At 30.4% G+C, this 16,552-nt stretch overlaps 1 protein-coding gene across 2 annotated transcripts in view; it reads right to left on the bottom strand.

The window, feature by feature from the left end:
* LOC127737260 (uncharacterized) overlaps positions 1–2,396 on the bottom strand; it is a 249,379-nt gene extending 246,983 nt beyond the window's left edge. For both annotated transcript variants that reach the window (XM_052247809.1, XM_052247808.1), the window contains exons 1-2: positions 2,067–2,396; positions 1,428–1,554 (exon numbers count right to left, since the gene is read on the bottom strand). In XM_052247809.1, the coding sequence (XP_052103769.1) occupies positions 1,428–1,554; positions 2,067–2,121 (182 nt within the window). In that variant the 5' untranslated portion in view covers positions 2,122–2,396. The remainder of the gene's footprint in view (positions 1–1,427; positions 1,555–2,066) is intronic.
* Positions 2,397–16,552: the final 14,156 nt, after the last annotated feature.

Here is a 16,552-nt window from a genome sequence, read left to right as displayed (position 1 = left end):
TAAAACAAATAGCTAAATCATTTAAGATGACATAAGGAAAAAACAAATATTACAATAGTAACGACCTAAAGTATAGGAAAATAAAACAAATAAAATGATAAAACCGTAATACAACTAAGCGCCTACCCACAAAAAAAACCCCAAAAACAACCCCTTCCCCCGAAAACCTAATGTTATTAAGTAGCATTCCCTTTAATGTACCTCTTTGAAGAATGTTTTGCATCAAAAAAAAAATAACAAGTTTATAAAAGAGCAGATTCAAATAAAGTACGAGACAAGTACTTTTATATTTAATATGTGATTATATACATAGGTTATACAAGTTGATAATACCCGGAAGTGTTTTTTTATTCAGTAGCGGTATTTTGCTGCCATATGGGTAGCGTAATCTAGTTTGGTAGTTGTTCCTTGGCTATGATCTTTCCGCCGACTATTTTTCTCTGTGGAACTATGACTTTGCTGAAATATATATTACTGGATATTATGATTGAAAATGACATTTATTCTCATCTTGATATGTATTTATACATGACTGTGCGATTTGCAAACGAGCAAAATAGTAAATCATAAGAAATTGAAACGGTGAATCTTTATGCAAAGAAGCCATTACTGGAAGTCCTAACAATTTTCCAATTTAAAATATCTTTTAAGTTCCGGTCTCTTGTTAATAAATTATCTCTGCTTTTGCACACTCTAAATCTTTTATCACCACACATTTCGACATGAAAGGTTGACTCAGTTATTTACATTTTAGCTCTCGAAAGTTTGTTTTTATGATTACTTGGCTGCCGGCGACTATTTATTATTTGCTCTTCTATGAGATGTATATATATATATATATCAGGTTGGGTTTATCAATATTACTTGTTGTCAAAATACATAGAAACAGTGCTTATAAAAGCCAAATACTCTTTTTGCACAAATATTTCTAACGTAACAGTATCTAATAACATGTGCTATTTTGTTTTAAACAACTACCAAGCTTTTAAAACTTTTGAAAAATGCAAACAAAACTTACATCTAACAGCCGCTGAGATACAGCTGCATAAGACTGCTATTAAAACTATGCCGCCTAAAATCCCACCAGCAATGGCCCTAGTAATAACTATTATATAAATAAGAAAAAATAAAACATGGATTTGAATCAGACTGTTATATTAAATAATTGTGATATAGTTAAGAAATGACCACTGATTTATATTAAAAGTATTTATAAAAGTGATTAAATTGATGATGATGTTGATGATAATGATGCTAGTGTTTGTGTTGTTAATACTGCTGTTGATGGTGATGATGATTATTGTTCATTTGCACATTGAACGATTTTATTCAAAAAAAAGATTTCGTGTTTACATTTTCGTCTGATGTTTAACAGTGATAAATTATGAATTAAAAAAACAAATACGGAATAATTAGAGTTGACTTACCCTCCTGATGATGAGGTCGGGTATGTCAAGTTCTTTACACAAGCTGTATTACCAGTACATTTGTGGCCATCAGGACAACACAAATCAGAGAACTCAGAGCACTGGTAGTATTCAAAAGGATAAGACCCTTAAATGATAAAATTAGTGACTTAACACTGACATTCCAGACATAACGACTCTATTGACGATAAAAAAGAAAATAAACATTTGTAAAATAACAAAATTTCTTCATCATGACATTTGAAAATTTCTTTCGATATTCTAGGTAACTAAAGTAGTTATTCACTACAGAAATAAACAAAGTATAGATGCCCTCCAATTTGTTTGCCTCGGGTACAAAATCAAAGGAGAAGTAGAGAAAACACGTATATGTTCTTTCCAAACTTATACTTCTGATACTGCTGAATTCAAATGTATACCTGATACATTACCTTAACGTTTTAGAAAACAAATACCTATCAAGTAAAGTAATAAAAGTAAAGTAATAATAACAGGTAATTATTAGAATTAATATCTAAACCAAGATTGCATCAATTCTACAATACCAATTGATAAATGACTAAGCATAATCTCATATTGTAAATGTTTATAAATCGCATTTTGAAAAACAATGTTATGTAGCATTTAAATTGTACATACCGTTTACAATAAATATCCAAAATGAAATTGTAATTGTCAGTTTAACAAGTACCATTGTACCAATTTGTCTTGATGACCGATCAAGCAAACGAAATGTTGTTTAAAGAGTAGTACCTGTTCACAAACATTGATTTACATAAATGTAAACTGAGATGTTTCTTTTTTCATGTTATATATATGTCACCTGAATGTAATGGTAGTTATCGAAGACAATAGTTCAAAAAGCCAAAGTGCATTTATCCGTAAAATAAACAAATGATCAATTTTCTAACCGATAGACAATAAAAAATACCCTCATCTAGTGAAAAATTATTATTGTTTTTATTTATATATTTGTTTTGTCTCATTTTTCATGTAAAAAATACATCCATTTTTTTGAAAAAAAAATATATAACAAATGAAAAAAAAGAGTTAAATTAAAATGACTTTAAAAAAGATCAGAAACACTTCTTTAATCTACGAAAGCAATATTACACACTTTCGAAAACAACAAGACCATACGATACAGTTACAGGGAAGGTAATGACGTTGCTGATGTAAAATTGTAACATATCGGGAAAAGATGTTTTTTGGACTGATTTTGATCATTAGCTCGAAAACGAGTACATGGAGCCTCTATTGTCTTGATTATATATGAAGATTATTTATACCAATGTTTATGAAAAAATTACTCCTGTTTTTTTTTTTAAATTAGAAAAATATACAGCAAAATGTTTTATAAAAATGAATTGTTTCAAAGAGTTGTTTCACATTCGCAATTGATCCTCGGTACTCAGGAGAGAGGTCTTACGGAAAAGACAGTTCACAACAACAAAACCAAAAACCAAAAAACATAGGAAGTGTTGACAGGAGACCGGGTATCTCAAAGTATCTGACAACAAAACCTAGTCATGAACAAAGCAATACAACAAATAGCACACCAAAACAGTCAAAAACCAGGACACAAAACATTGAAAAATCTCCAGTTACTCCAACAGAGAATTTACATGACGCAACAAGAGATGAGGCTGCAAAGAAGCCGGAAAAGAAGCGCTAATGTGATATTTGTTAAATGAATTACAAAATCTAAGACTAGAATTCTTTTATTATAAATTATAAAAAAAAAATCTAAAAATATGCATTGTAAAAACCATATTCTTCACAAAACTGTATGTATAGCACTGTCTTCATTTATTTTTAACTGTATATTTTATTTGAAATATGTCTTAGTATGCTTGTGTGACATAACTGTTGAAGGTTGTCCACTTAAAATTTGCAGACTGATAGAGAGTCAAATCCATATCACTAATGAAGATCATAAACAGCCTATTCTTCATGAAATTTTTATCCTGAAAAAGAAAAAAACAAATAAAAAAATTAAGCAATTTGTATATAGGAATAACCAAAATATGTATGAATCAAAGTACATTAATGTACATGTATGTAATAATATAGCAAAGAACTTTTATTCTGAGAGTCTAGTTAAAAACATAGTATGTTGTGTAAAGGTAGTTATTTGTTTAATAACACTGATGTCTAAAATATGTATAAAGCTATACCTTGCTATTACAATTATCTTTATAGAAGATGTAAACCATAGCGCTAAGTTAAACATGCTAAATAAAATAAAAGTTGAAAACAAATTTAACAACAGTAATATAGACATTATAGAATACAAAATGTTTTTATGGTATATATTGTATTTTACTGTATTAAGTGTGTGGTTGTATACACCTCTACAGACAAACATAAAGCGTCGCGTAAATAACAAACTAACACGTAAACATAAATTGAGTCAACATGTGCTTATGTTTATGAACACAGGCACGTGGTTGAGAATATGTAGGTTAAGTTACAATACAATCAAATTAATGTCTTTATCATTTGATAAAAAATATCCTGAAATGGAAAAACAATTAATCCTATTTAAAAAGTCTTCCGAAAAAACCTTGACCAAAAAGTCTATTAATACGATGAGGTCAAGATATAGAGCGAACGAAATTGAAACTAGAGATCGAGTGTACCTGGAACACGGAAGTCTATTTTTTATACAAAATAAACACCATAAAAGTGATAAAAATAATCAGCATGATCATAGGTTATCAAAACTAATGCTAGAGAAGATCGATAAAATAATACATGTTAACTACGTTAAAACACGGGAAAATGAACTGCTTAAAATATCAACCAGGAATACACAAAGGATAAAAATAGAGAATAACGTGAACAAAGCGGTATTACTGGTGATAACAATCTTAGTTATTGACGTGATTGATGTAAATTCAAAATTTAAATACCAACGATTCGAAAAGTTAATAGAAATCAGTGAAGCGTATAATGTCAATACTAAGGTGAAACAAACGTTTCATCAGTATATAAACAGTCTTCTAAATTATTCTTGTGAAGAAGCAGGACTAAACGAATTTAGTTTTAAGGCAGTCAAAAGTAATAAAAAAATAATATCAAAGAACAAATATATAGAATGTGTTATTATTAATGTAAAAAAATGTTACTCACCATGTATGAAATTTAAAATATCCAACTATAAACCACCATGAGAAATTATCTGCATATATGCACGGTCAATGCTAATGGCCTACAGCAACCTGAAAAAATAAATAAAATAGTAAGTTGGGCAAATCAGCAAAAATGTGATGTAATATTCATTCAAGAAACTCATTTTATCAATTTAATGCAGAATACATTGAATAAAGAATTTGGCGAGAATCTTTTCAGAAGTGATGGTACAAGTAATTCGCGCGGGGTAGCAATATGGATAAAAGATAGAATTAATTTCAAAATTATTGATGAACACAAAGATTCTGAAGGGAGATTTATTCTGATTAATGTTGAAATCAACGAAAATATCTACACGCTAGTAAACATCTACGCTCCAAATAAATTAAGAGAAAGAAATAGTTTCTTCAAAACAGTTAAATCTTATATAAATAAATATGGATTAGGTCAAACAATTCTTGGGGGTGATTTCAACGACATCTGGTCATTGATAGATACAAAAAATAAAACTAAATCTTCCAAAAAATTTGATAAACCAGTAACAAGTTTAAAGGGGCTTATAAAATCATGTAAATTAATAGATATTTGGAGAAACAAAAATAAAAACCTAAAACAATATACTTGGAGTAGGAAAGATAGATCAGAGGCCACCAGGATTGATTATTTCTTGATTTCCAAGGAAGTACAAAAAAATTGTAAAAGTTGTGATATTAGACCTATTGTTCAAAAACTAACTGACCATAATGCAGTATCTTTAAAAATCAATACTGATAGAGGAAATAAGGGGCGTGGCTACTGGAAATTAAACTCCAGTATATTAAACAATGAGGACTATGTAAATATAATAACAAAGCTAATAATTAAATATGAAAAGGAATCAATTAACTGTAATGATTTGGGGATACTTTGGGATAACTTGAAAATAGAAGTGCGGGATGCAAGTTTAAGCTATTGTAAAAGACAAGCCAAATTAAAAAAAGATCAAATAAATATTTTAGAAAAACAGCTGAATTATCTCAACAAAGAAATAAATAATGGTACCCATATAAATCAAAAATTACAAAAAGAAATTGAAAATGTGGAAAATGATTTAGAGGGCTTGTATAAAGACAAAATTAAGGGACAAAAAATAAGGTCAAGGGTAAAATGGTTTGAAGAAGGAGAAAAAAATAGTGCATACTTCTTGGGACTAGAAAAGAGTCGCCAAACAAAAAAGATTATAACTGAACTATATGATGAAAATGGGTCTGCTACAACAGACCAAGATAAAATTTTAAATCTACAAGTGAAATACTACAAAACTCTCTATGAGTCCACTAACCCTTGTGATGATGATGTTAAAATGTATATTAAAGAAACAGAGCTACCAAAAAAGCTAAAAGACTCAGATAGCAATCAATGTGAAGGGGAAGTAACAGAAACTGAATGTACAGCTGCAATATTTAAAATGAAGCTAAATAAATCCCCCGGTCTAGATGGTCTAACAGTGGAATTTTATAGGCAATTTTGGAATAGCTTAAAAAATATTATTGTCAAGGTATTTAATTATAACTATGAAAAAAAAGAATTAACAAACTCTCAAAAGAAAGGTGCAATTTCACTAATATTTAAAAAGAATGACCCTCTTTCATTAAATAATTACCGTCCCATAACTTTATTAAATATTGATACAAAACTATTAGCTTATGTGTTAGCTCAGAGACTTAAAAAAGTTCTACCATCTATCATTAGTCTAGATCAAACCGGATATGTTAAAAACAGATATATTGGTTTTAACATCAGACAAATACAAGATATTATAGATTATTCTGAGAAATTTAATATAGAAGGAGCAATTCTTTTTTTGGATTTTAGTAAAGCCTTTGACTCGTTAGAATGGACATTTATGACGGAAACTCTAAAAAAGTTTGGATTTAAAACTAGTTTTATCAGATGGGTTGAAACTATGTATAAAGACATAAAGGGATGTATTTTAAATAATGGATGGGTCTCAGGTCCTTTCAAAATATATCGTGGAATACGACAAGGGTGTCCGATTTCAGCTCTCCTTTTTGTCATAACAGTAGAATTAATGGCAATAAGACTAAGAAGTAATAAAGATTTTAAAGGAATAAAAATAAAATTAGAAGGAAAATCTTGTAATTTAAAAATTTGCCAATTAGCGGATGATACAACACTCTTTCTACAGTCAAGAAAAGAAATAAGTTTGGCTCTTAGCATAATTGAAACATTTGGAAGTTTTTCAGGACTTAAACTTAATAGAAACAAAACAGAAGGGGTATGGTTAGGGAGATTAAAAAGTTCAAAAGATAAATATGAAAATATAAACTGGACAAACAAACCAATTAAAAGCCTCGGTATCTATTTTGGGTACGACAGAAAAGAATGTCAAGCATTAAATATGGAAAAGGTGATAGACAAAATAGCAAAACTTGTAGAAAGATGGTCAAAACGAAAGTTAACACTACTTGGAAAAATATTAATAGTAAAAGCTCTTCTGCTACCAAATATAACGTACATTGCTACTAACAGTATCATAACTAAAGATTATCTACAAAATATAAATAAAATCTTATATAAATTCATTTGGAATGGAGGAAAAGATAAAATAAAAAGGTCAATAATAATTAAAAATTTCTCTGAGGGGGGGTTAAAAATGATTGATATGGAGTCTTATATAAAATCAATACATTTAAAATGGATTTTAAAAATACTACAATCAGGAAATGCAAACTGGTCTGTATTATCAAAATTACACCTTAATAAATTTGGAAAAAACCTGCTCATTTTCAAGATGAATCTAAATAGCACAAAACTTCTAGATAGAAAAATATGGAATGATACACCAATCTTCTATCAAGAGATGATAAAAACATGGATAACTGTAAATAATTATGAAAACAATCATCATGATCAAATCGATAATTATTTAGATATCAGAAAACAAGTAATATGGGGCAATAGATCCATAAAATTTCAAGCTAAATGTCTGTTCTTTTATAATTGGATTGATAGTGATATATTATATATAAATGACATAATTGATAATAGGGGAAATATATCAGAAGAAATAATTATTTCAAAATTAAGAAATAAAAGCAATTGGATTTCTGAACTATCAAAACTAAAAAAATCCATACCAAAACAATGGATATACAAATTAAAAACAGAGGAATCATTCAAAACTAAAGTCCATATTAACCGAACTAAAATTAAACTTAGAGATAATAATAATGTACTAACTATCAATAATAAAGACATATACAAAATAGTACTAAGTCTAGTAAAAATAGAAATACCAACCGGTTTTTTAAAATGGGAAAGAGTCTTAAGTATAGGAAGACTAAAAAATGAATTCAAAGACTCTATTAAATTCACTTTTGAGTATCTTAAAGATAATAAAATAAAAATGTTCAGGTGGAAATTAATGCATTATATTTTGCCAAACGAGGAGCTGCTTTTCCAGTGGAAAATTTCAACAAACAATTTTTGTTCATACTGTAATAAACTAGATAATTATAATCATTTTTTCATTACATGTTCATATCATAAAACATTTTGGAAATCAATGAAAGGTTTACTTCAAAAAGTCTGCATTGATGAACATGTGATAAGTCTTCATTCTCTTGTAATAGGATACAAAATTCATGACGAGGCATATTATGCACTAAATCATCTGCTTAGCTTAATGTTCTTTTCAGTTTATAAAGCACATTATGTTTCTAATAAAAAGGCTAAAATGGTAGACACATTAAGAATTTTCAAATATGAAGTAGAAAATATAGTAGAATTATATAGTATAGCAAATATAGAGATAAGCTGCTTATTAACAAAGGTGTTGAATATTCTGAGAAAAAATTGATGTCATTTTATGGTATTAAAATGCATTAAGCTAATAGTAAAAAAAAAAAACAGAGGCTATCAATTAATGTGTTAATGCTTGTGATACTTTAATTGTAAATGTACAATGTAAGTACCTACATGTATCTATATATGTTACGGTATGTACTTTGGGTGTGTGTGAGTTGTGTATAAATTTGTTCGCAAAAAATTAGTCCAAATGGTTGTGACGTCTTGAAGGGCTAATTTAGTTTCTTTTTCTGTGAGGCTTAACTACGTCGAAGGAAGGTGTCAGGGAAAAATGATTGGGTTGGTCTTTTGAGACTCATAATTGTTTGGACAAGCTTAATAATTCACCTCTGATATGAAGAAATGAGTACAAAATAAAACAGTATGAAATGTATGTATCAAATAGTTTACTAAAAAAAAAGGACTCTATACTCTGAGCAAAAACTGATGTAATTTTATAAAATTAAGCTGGTACTATTAATAGAGCTACAGAAAGTATTTTTGTTGTAGTACCTGTACTGTAGAAAAAAGCATAGGCATGTGATGCTGTACATTGTACAATGTTGTAATTGCAAAAATATGTATGTACCAAAGTATGTTCCTGTGGATACTTCAGATGCATTGGTATATGTAGGCGTGTGTGTGATCTTTGAATATATTGATGCTGTACCAATGTTTTAAATGTTTACAAACATTTGATAGGTAAAGGTCACGACACAATATTTATTTGGGTCAAATCAATAACGAATCTATTTAATAATTATAAACTAAGTTGTAAACACAAAATTATATTAGTACAACAACTTACCTTTTCGAATCATTATTCCAAATTTTCAAATCATTAAATAATATATGCAAACACCAGGATTGAAAATTGTGTATTCTCAAAATTGAAAGATTGAAAAGAACGTGCGAGGTCACTGACCGCATTTCGTTTCTGATACATTAAAGATAGTATAAAAAACCAATTCCGGAGTAAAGAATAATTTCCGTAAAAATACCGACAAACTTGTGTAATTATAGATATTGGAATATTACAGATATTATTATAAATATAAATAGTATACAAATTTTGTATTAATAAAGACTGTTTGTAACAGTAATTTATTTATTCAGATATTTATACCAATGTTATTTATTGTTAATTCTACGGAATATTCTCCCTGGATATTTAGTAGTAAATTTAGCAGGGATACTTGATGGAATGCTGTACACCAAGTTTTATTGTTAAAACAGCAATATGTGCAATAAAGAATCAATTTGAGTAAAAAAAAAAAAAGAGTTGTTTCACAAATTCAAAGCATACTCATGTAGGGAAGATATTGCAAATGCTGTTGTTTCATTATTATTTGTGGATTTCGTGTCTACCCGGGAACCACGAAATGTCCCTTGATATCCTATACTTTTTTTAGGCCAAGGTTAAAGTATAATACTACTGTAAAATTCACTAATTTATTGACAGTAATTCAATGAGCTGTGCAATATGAAAAGTTGTAATCACCTGATTAGAATTTTAATTTTAATTATTGACATTTATACATAGTATAGTTCTTTAAAGAAATATCAAATTTATAATGTACACTTTTAAATCGGTTCAAATGATAATATATCTTAAAAACTAAGGCTTGACAATTTTGCTTTATCGCGATAAGACCCAAGGATTGAGTCTTAAATATTGTCACCTGGATTTCTCCCGCGTTAAAGAGTTGTTTTGTTTAGCTTCGAAGAATGTAAAAATCGCAGTCACTTTCGGTTTGAATGGAAACGTCAAATGGGATGCCTCATGTTATAAGAGAGTGTCGCACTCACAACACGGTAACATTTTGACCCCAGGATTATACACCTTTTCACCTTGGCCTTAACTTTGCAATGCCTACCTGTTTACTTATTGTTCATTTGTTCTCGTCTGAATATGCATGTTATGTCGATCATTTGATTTTGAAAAAATACAGCTAATCAGTCATCGCAATTATCAACAATTCAAAAAATACATATAACGTTATCCCAGATGCTTGTTAAAACCCAACAACAATTTGGCAGTATTTGACCACAGCCACAGTAATCTCAATATATGTATGTGCCGCGGATTACTGGCAATTTAACTGTCACTGGTATATCTGAAAATATGAGGTTACTGGCAGATCGCTGATTAAGGCAATCGTGCTGTCTAATATATCTATAATTATATAAATGACTACCACAGAATGTGGTTTCTGAAGATAAGATTAAAACAATTTGGAACGCCGTGGTAACACTTATGATGGATCAAAACCGTTACATTGTTCATCTGTAGTGTTTATAAAACGAAATGTTTTTTGATGTATCGAATTCTGCAAATCCGAGACAAAGTAAATCAGTCTTTGAGGACAGTTCTATTACATCAATCGGAATTCTTCACCTGCCCATTTCGCAAAATACATGTAGGCGTCCAGAAATGTCAACTCAAACATCACCAGAAAAGATAAAATAAACAAAAGCAGTGTATAAATCTAATTATATTTACAAAACAGAAAAGATGCTAATTTTTTTCATTGTATTTTCAGTATCATTATCATTTTATTTCAACTGATATTCTGAAGTATTGACGCTTTTTTCTTGCATTAAATCCATATTTCAAAGATTCAAACACATTTTTGTTTATTGAACTCCTTTAAATTTCAGTTTGGTCTAAGGGGTCTTAGGGCATGACAATCAAATATGCAACACATTTGTAGAACAATATCATTCATGGTACTTTTCAATTGTTTCTTCTGAGAGTTGTTTTTAATAGTTAGTGTTTTGTTACTTCTTAAGTATCTGTTTTACTATTTCAATGTAAAACAGTGTCCACATTCGCCAACCAAACAACACAAAATTTTTTATTTTTAATGGCATCTGCACCTACAGGCACTCTGCAGAATCAACCCCTGCACAAGTCATTACAAAAACTGGCCCATCATACAACACAACTCTGTGTCCACACTTGTCATATTTAAATGCATAACCAATTTACTGGGAGGGAGGGCGGGTTTTTGGTTTTATGTTTTAGTTCAATAGTCTTCTGCTGATTATGGCAACCGTACTGTCAAATATATATATATATATATGAATGTCTACCGCAAATTGTGGTAACAGAAGAAATTAAGATTAAAACAATTTGGATTACCGTGAGAACACCGGTGATGGATCAAAACGCTTACATTGTTCATCTGTAGTGAATGATACTATTTATAAAACGAAATGTTTTTGATGCAGTGAATTCTGCCAGATTGACAGTGAAACCAGACCTTGGTTACACTGTCAACCGCCATAAAATGGGGAGTTCGCTGACAAGCTGTGTGCCAAATACATTAAACAATAATTAACTGAAAAATTAAAAAATATTTTTATGTAAATATACAAGCAAGATAATTAATCATACATATATCTTTATATCAATACTTCTGTTTCAGTATACATATATTTGTATATCCATACGTCTGTTTCAATAGTTGAAAATATGTACTTACCAATTGCCTTATGCACGAACAACAAAACCACCTTAGTTTGTATTAAAACAATGTTGTTTCTAACAAATGATAGATGTACCCCGTCGATTTTAATATGTTTTCACTTCTGGTAATGTATCACTATTTCCAACAAACAGATCTTGACAGGTTAACCTATAATATACATAACTCTTTGTTGCATTTAATTTTAATTCAATACTTATTTGTGGAGGAAAATTATCAAACTGTTCTACTCAACTGTGACATGCATGTGAAGTTGGCGGCAGGTTCGTTATTCGTTATTCAATATTCAACCGGCTGCCATCAGTCGGTTCGCTATTCTTCAAATTTTCTTGGTTGAAAGTAAATAAAATTTGAATATTCGATAACATTAAAAGCATTATAGTCATTGTTGAAAAAGGTTAAAGAGGTGTATGACATCTTTTGCATGTTTTGTGTCCAATTCAAGTTAAATTCTCGTTGTGTGACCCCTTCATCAAATATAATCCATCATGTAAATCACATATTTCTCTTTATGAAATATATATTTTTTTCAATAAAATGCAACCAAAGATGTACTTTTAAAACATTATATATCTGGAATCAAATAAAACTGACACTCTAGTAACATTTGGAGATAGAAACAACTATGGAATGCCGGAAAAAAATATTTCAAATGACTTGATGTTCAACATATATTCAGTTAAAAGAGCCCAGGCTGCTGGCAAGACCTTCCTGGTGTCCCCATACTATTAAACATATAGTTACTTAATATATACAAATCTAAATTGAAAACAATATATATATATATTTATCTTCGTGTTTATATGATCCGTTCATCCTTGTTCGACTCTTCAAAATATATCCTAAATTGAGGTAAATTATATGGCCTTCCAAATACCGTTTCGATTCCTAACATCACTGAAGAGACATAAAATGTCGAAATCCGGATATGGTGTACAAATTTTTGCACTTCATGTTTGCGGTATACCATCTTTTCCGCAGGTTTATTGTTTTCTGTTTGGTATTAAATTTATCATAAAGATCCATGTTGTTACATCTTGTGATCCGTGTATTTGGCAATCGCCAATGGCAGTCAGCAGGGTTTAAAAACATCCGTTGTTCGACCTGTTAGTCAAATGCGTTTTGTTTAAATATACTTTTTCACTTTTTTGGTCTTTTGGAAAATGTTGTTTGTGCTGTATTTAGACCCCTCTACCAAGAAATTTGTTTTGCATGCACCCTTATAAAAATTGCGGACTTTATCCAACGCAATCATAGGTTTTCAATTTAGACTTATTTATATCTATATAGAAATGACATCGAAAGGAATTCGGGTAAACTTCTTGTCTTCTATGATTATAGGGGTTTTATGGCTAGCCAAACCTCCCGCTTATATGGCAATGTTAAAAATACCGCTAAAATGACAACATTACGTGACAGGAATACAGTACAAATAAACGCAAGAACATTCAGGACAGAGAAACACATAAATACATAAAGTAATAGTACATTACAGCATGAAAACCACAGAATAGCAACGGACACCTCCCATGAATTCACGACAGCACACCAGGACACCACTAATGAATTATAAATTGTGCGTCACACGAATGTATCAACGCCACAAAAAGTGACGTATTTTTTGTGACGTTTATATTATCACAGGTTAATTTCTAAAAATAGAATATATTTGTTTTATTGTAGACATGTACAAGAATATAAAATCGAGTTTCTAATGATGTTATTTTATGTATTTTCTAACCATGACAAGCATATTAAAATAGAATAGTGTTTCTAATGGTGTTATTATTTGTATTTTTTAACCATGTCGGTTTTTCTTCAAAATCAAAACTGTGTATAAACAGACAGAAGTTAACCGACATTAGAAAAATCTGGAATCTGATAGTTAAAGATCACAAAATAAAAGAGCTAAATTTTATCCATTTACATCATTGACTAGAGATCAAGAATTATACAGACAAGTATGCGGTGGCAATAAGTACATTTAAATTCGATCATCTGTACCAGATTTTATCCTTGAAAGCATAACTGTTAAAAAAATGTCCAAAAATTGTCTATCAATCAATTGTCTGGGGGAAGATTAAAACATATCTAACATTTATTCGTAGTGAAAAAAAATGTTATGCCTAATCGTTTATGAGGCACGGAAATCTACAAATCGATTTCAGGTATAGTGGAGGTCCTGAATCGAATCATAGAGGTCCTGAAATATTGCAGGATATCATGAAATCGAATGGAGGTTCTGAAGTATTTTAAGATATTGTCTTTGATTTTTAGGGAATATTTTGATATCTGCAATAACAAATCAGGATCTCCTTAAATACGATAAATTTGGTTAAATCTGTGCCTCGCCATTAAGTCAGAGAGGCAGAAGTTACAAAGGGGTGTTTTAACTCAAGTCGAAACAAACTGACAATGGCCATAGCAACAAATGAAAAACAACCAAAAGACAAACAAGTTAAAAAAAACAACATAGACAACTAAAGACTGAGCAACACACACCGCAACAAAAAAAGGTGGTTAACTCGGGTAAGCAGTCTTTCTTTCATATCATTTAAATTACTCCTAAAAAAGTCAGTCAGAAGCAATTGAAATCATATATCAAATAAAGAAAAGATCAAAACCAAAGCGGCAGTGCAGAAGAACAGAAATGCAGAGACAAACCAGGGGACAATACAAAGCAGTGAATAAAAAGGAACAATGGAAAACAAGGTACAAATTAACACTTATAACTAGAGACCGGAGTTAGACTTACAAGACTTAGTGATAACATACAGATACGATCATATACCTGCTCCAGGATTTAACTTTTGTTGCATATATCAAAGATATCTCCCAAAAAATCAAAGACAATATCATCCTTTTTTTATATATTGAAACTCAGACGAGTAATCATGCCGACAAAAGAGACATTTTGTCTCTGCAATTCCCTTCTTTTGCAGTGCTTTTTGTTGTAAATAGTTATCCTAGTCTGAATTTAGTCACAGACTGTTTTATCGGTTTTGTAATATGTACAATATGTATCCCCCCCCCTCCATTATTCTCTATTCTTTATTTTTTTGGTCCACTTTTCTCTAGTTATTTGATAAGTCTGACTAATTGTATTCAATGCCACGAGTACGGCAGGCTATAGGAGCTTGATGAAAAATTGATTTAAAACAAATTCCTAGAGTGTCAACTTCAATTTATTTTCTACTGTATACCATTCTGGAACATGCTAATTATCTGTATATATATGCAGCTAGATCAGAGAAGTTCAGGGAAAAAATTCTAAAGGAATCGATGATATGCAGCTAAGATTAACATTTGAAATTATGTTACTAAGCAAATGCTAACGGATCTAATCCTTATGTAAACATTGAATGTGAATAGATCGAGTAGACCGCAAATACATGTACAAAAATCGAGACGACCTTTTCTTAAAATTGTATAAAAAGTAGTAAACGATGCCTACTTCAATATAAAAATACTAACTATAATTTTTGAACCTGCACAGACACGAAAGGACATAGTATAACGAAGAGGCTAAATTATCAACGGTCACTTGGTAAGACAGTAGAAGTAAAGTCAACATCTGCTAGAACATATCATCTAAATTCTTACCACATTTCAACATACCAGGATGACCAATCTTTCATATTCTCCTCCAAGAATACTTCATTATCCACACCAATCGTTGGTTGACTAAATAAGCACGCCGTTTGATTTGCAGTAGCCACAATTCGCTGTGTACCCAAACCACCATCAACTGTCGTGTATGTGTGCGCATTTCAGAGCATTGTAGAAAAGATGCCACTTTCAACATATGAAAGACAGTTTCCTGATGTAGGTAGGCCAAATAGTGCAGTTCAATTCTTTCAGAATCAAGTCTAAAAGAGAATTGTGATGCCTCATCGTTGAGTACAAACCCTTCATATTCCTGTTGATAAACTTCATTTTTATCTTGGTTTCCCATTTCAAACACAAGTGTATAAAATCTACTTTTTTTGATGTAATGTGTATGAACTTTTCCAGGTCAGAAATCTTTGGCTGTTGTAAACATATCCCCAAACCCATTCCTGTAGCTATCCCAGGTCTAATTAAATCCAAAACCAGGGTTATGATAGCGCTGAATATATGTTCTTGCTCTGAGTTGTGTTATGGAACAATACACAGGGATGGGCTTAGGAGAGGCTGAGGGTTTGATAAAAAATATACCATCATTGCCGTTATAATATGGAAACGTCTTCCCATTAGTGCAATCTAAAATATATAATCATCGTAGATATACGCAACCTTACGATAATATTGAAAACAACTCCATTATATATCGAGACTGTACTTGTGAGAAATCCACGGTTAGATATGAAACTTGTGACCAGGTTTAGTTCATTAAAAGTTTTGGAACAAATGTAATCTGATTTTAATCAGATTTGGGACAACTCCGGAATAGAGCCCAAGATAGTCATCTGTTTTAATTCGATGGTCTCGTTGGCATTTTCTGGAGAAGTCCACTCAAATGAGCAATGCTATCATAGTATATTTAAATTGAATGACTTTAATGTTCAAAAACTTGTGACACCATACTTTAAAAATGCTGCACTACGTATTCTGATCTTACACTTGCAAAAAGTCTAGCAGAAAAAATATGATTATTAACTTTATATTTAT

Source organism: Mytilus californianus, unplaced genomic scaffold, assembly GCF_021869535.1.
Source record: "Mytilus californianus isolate M0D057914Y unplaced genomic scaffold, xbMytCali1.0.p SCAF_4, whole genome shotgun sequence".
NCBI classification, from domain to species: Eukaryota; Metazoa; Mollusca; class Bivalvia; order Mytilida; family Mytilidae; genus Mytilus; species Mytilus californianus.
This window is presented reverse-complemented; position numbering and strand designations above follow the sequence as displayed.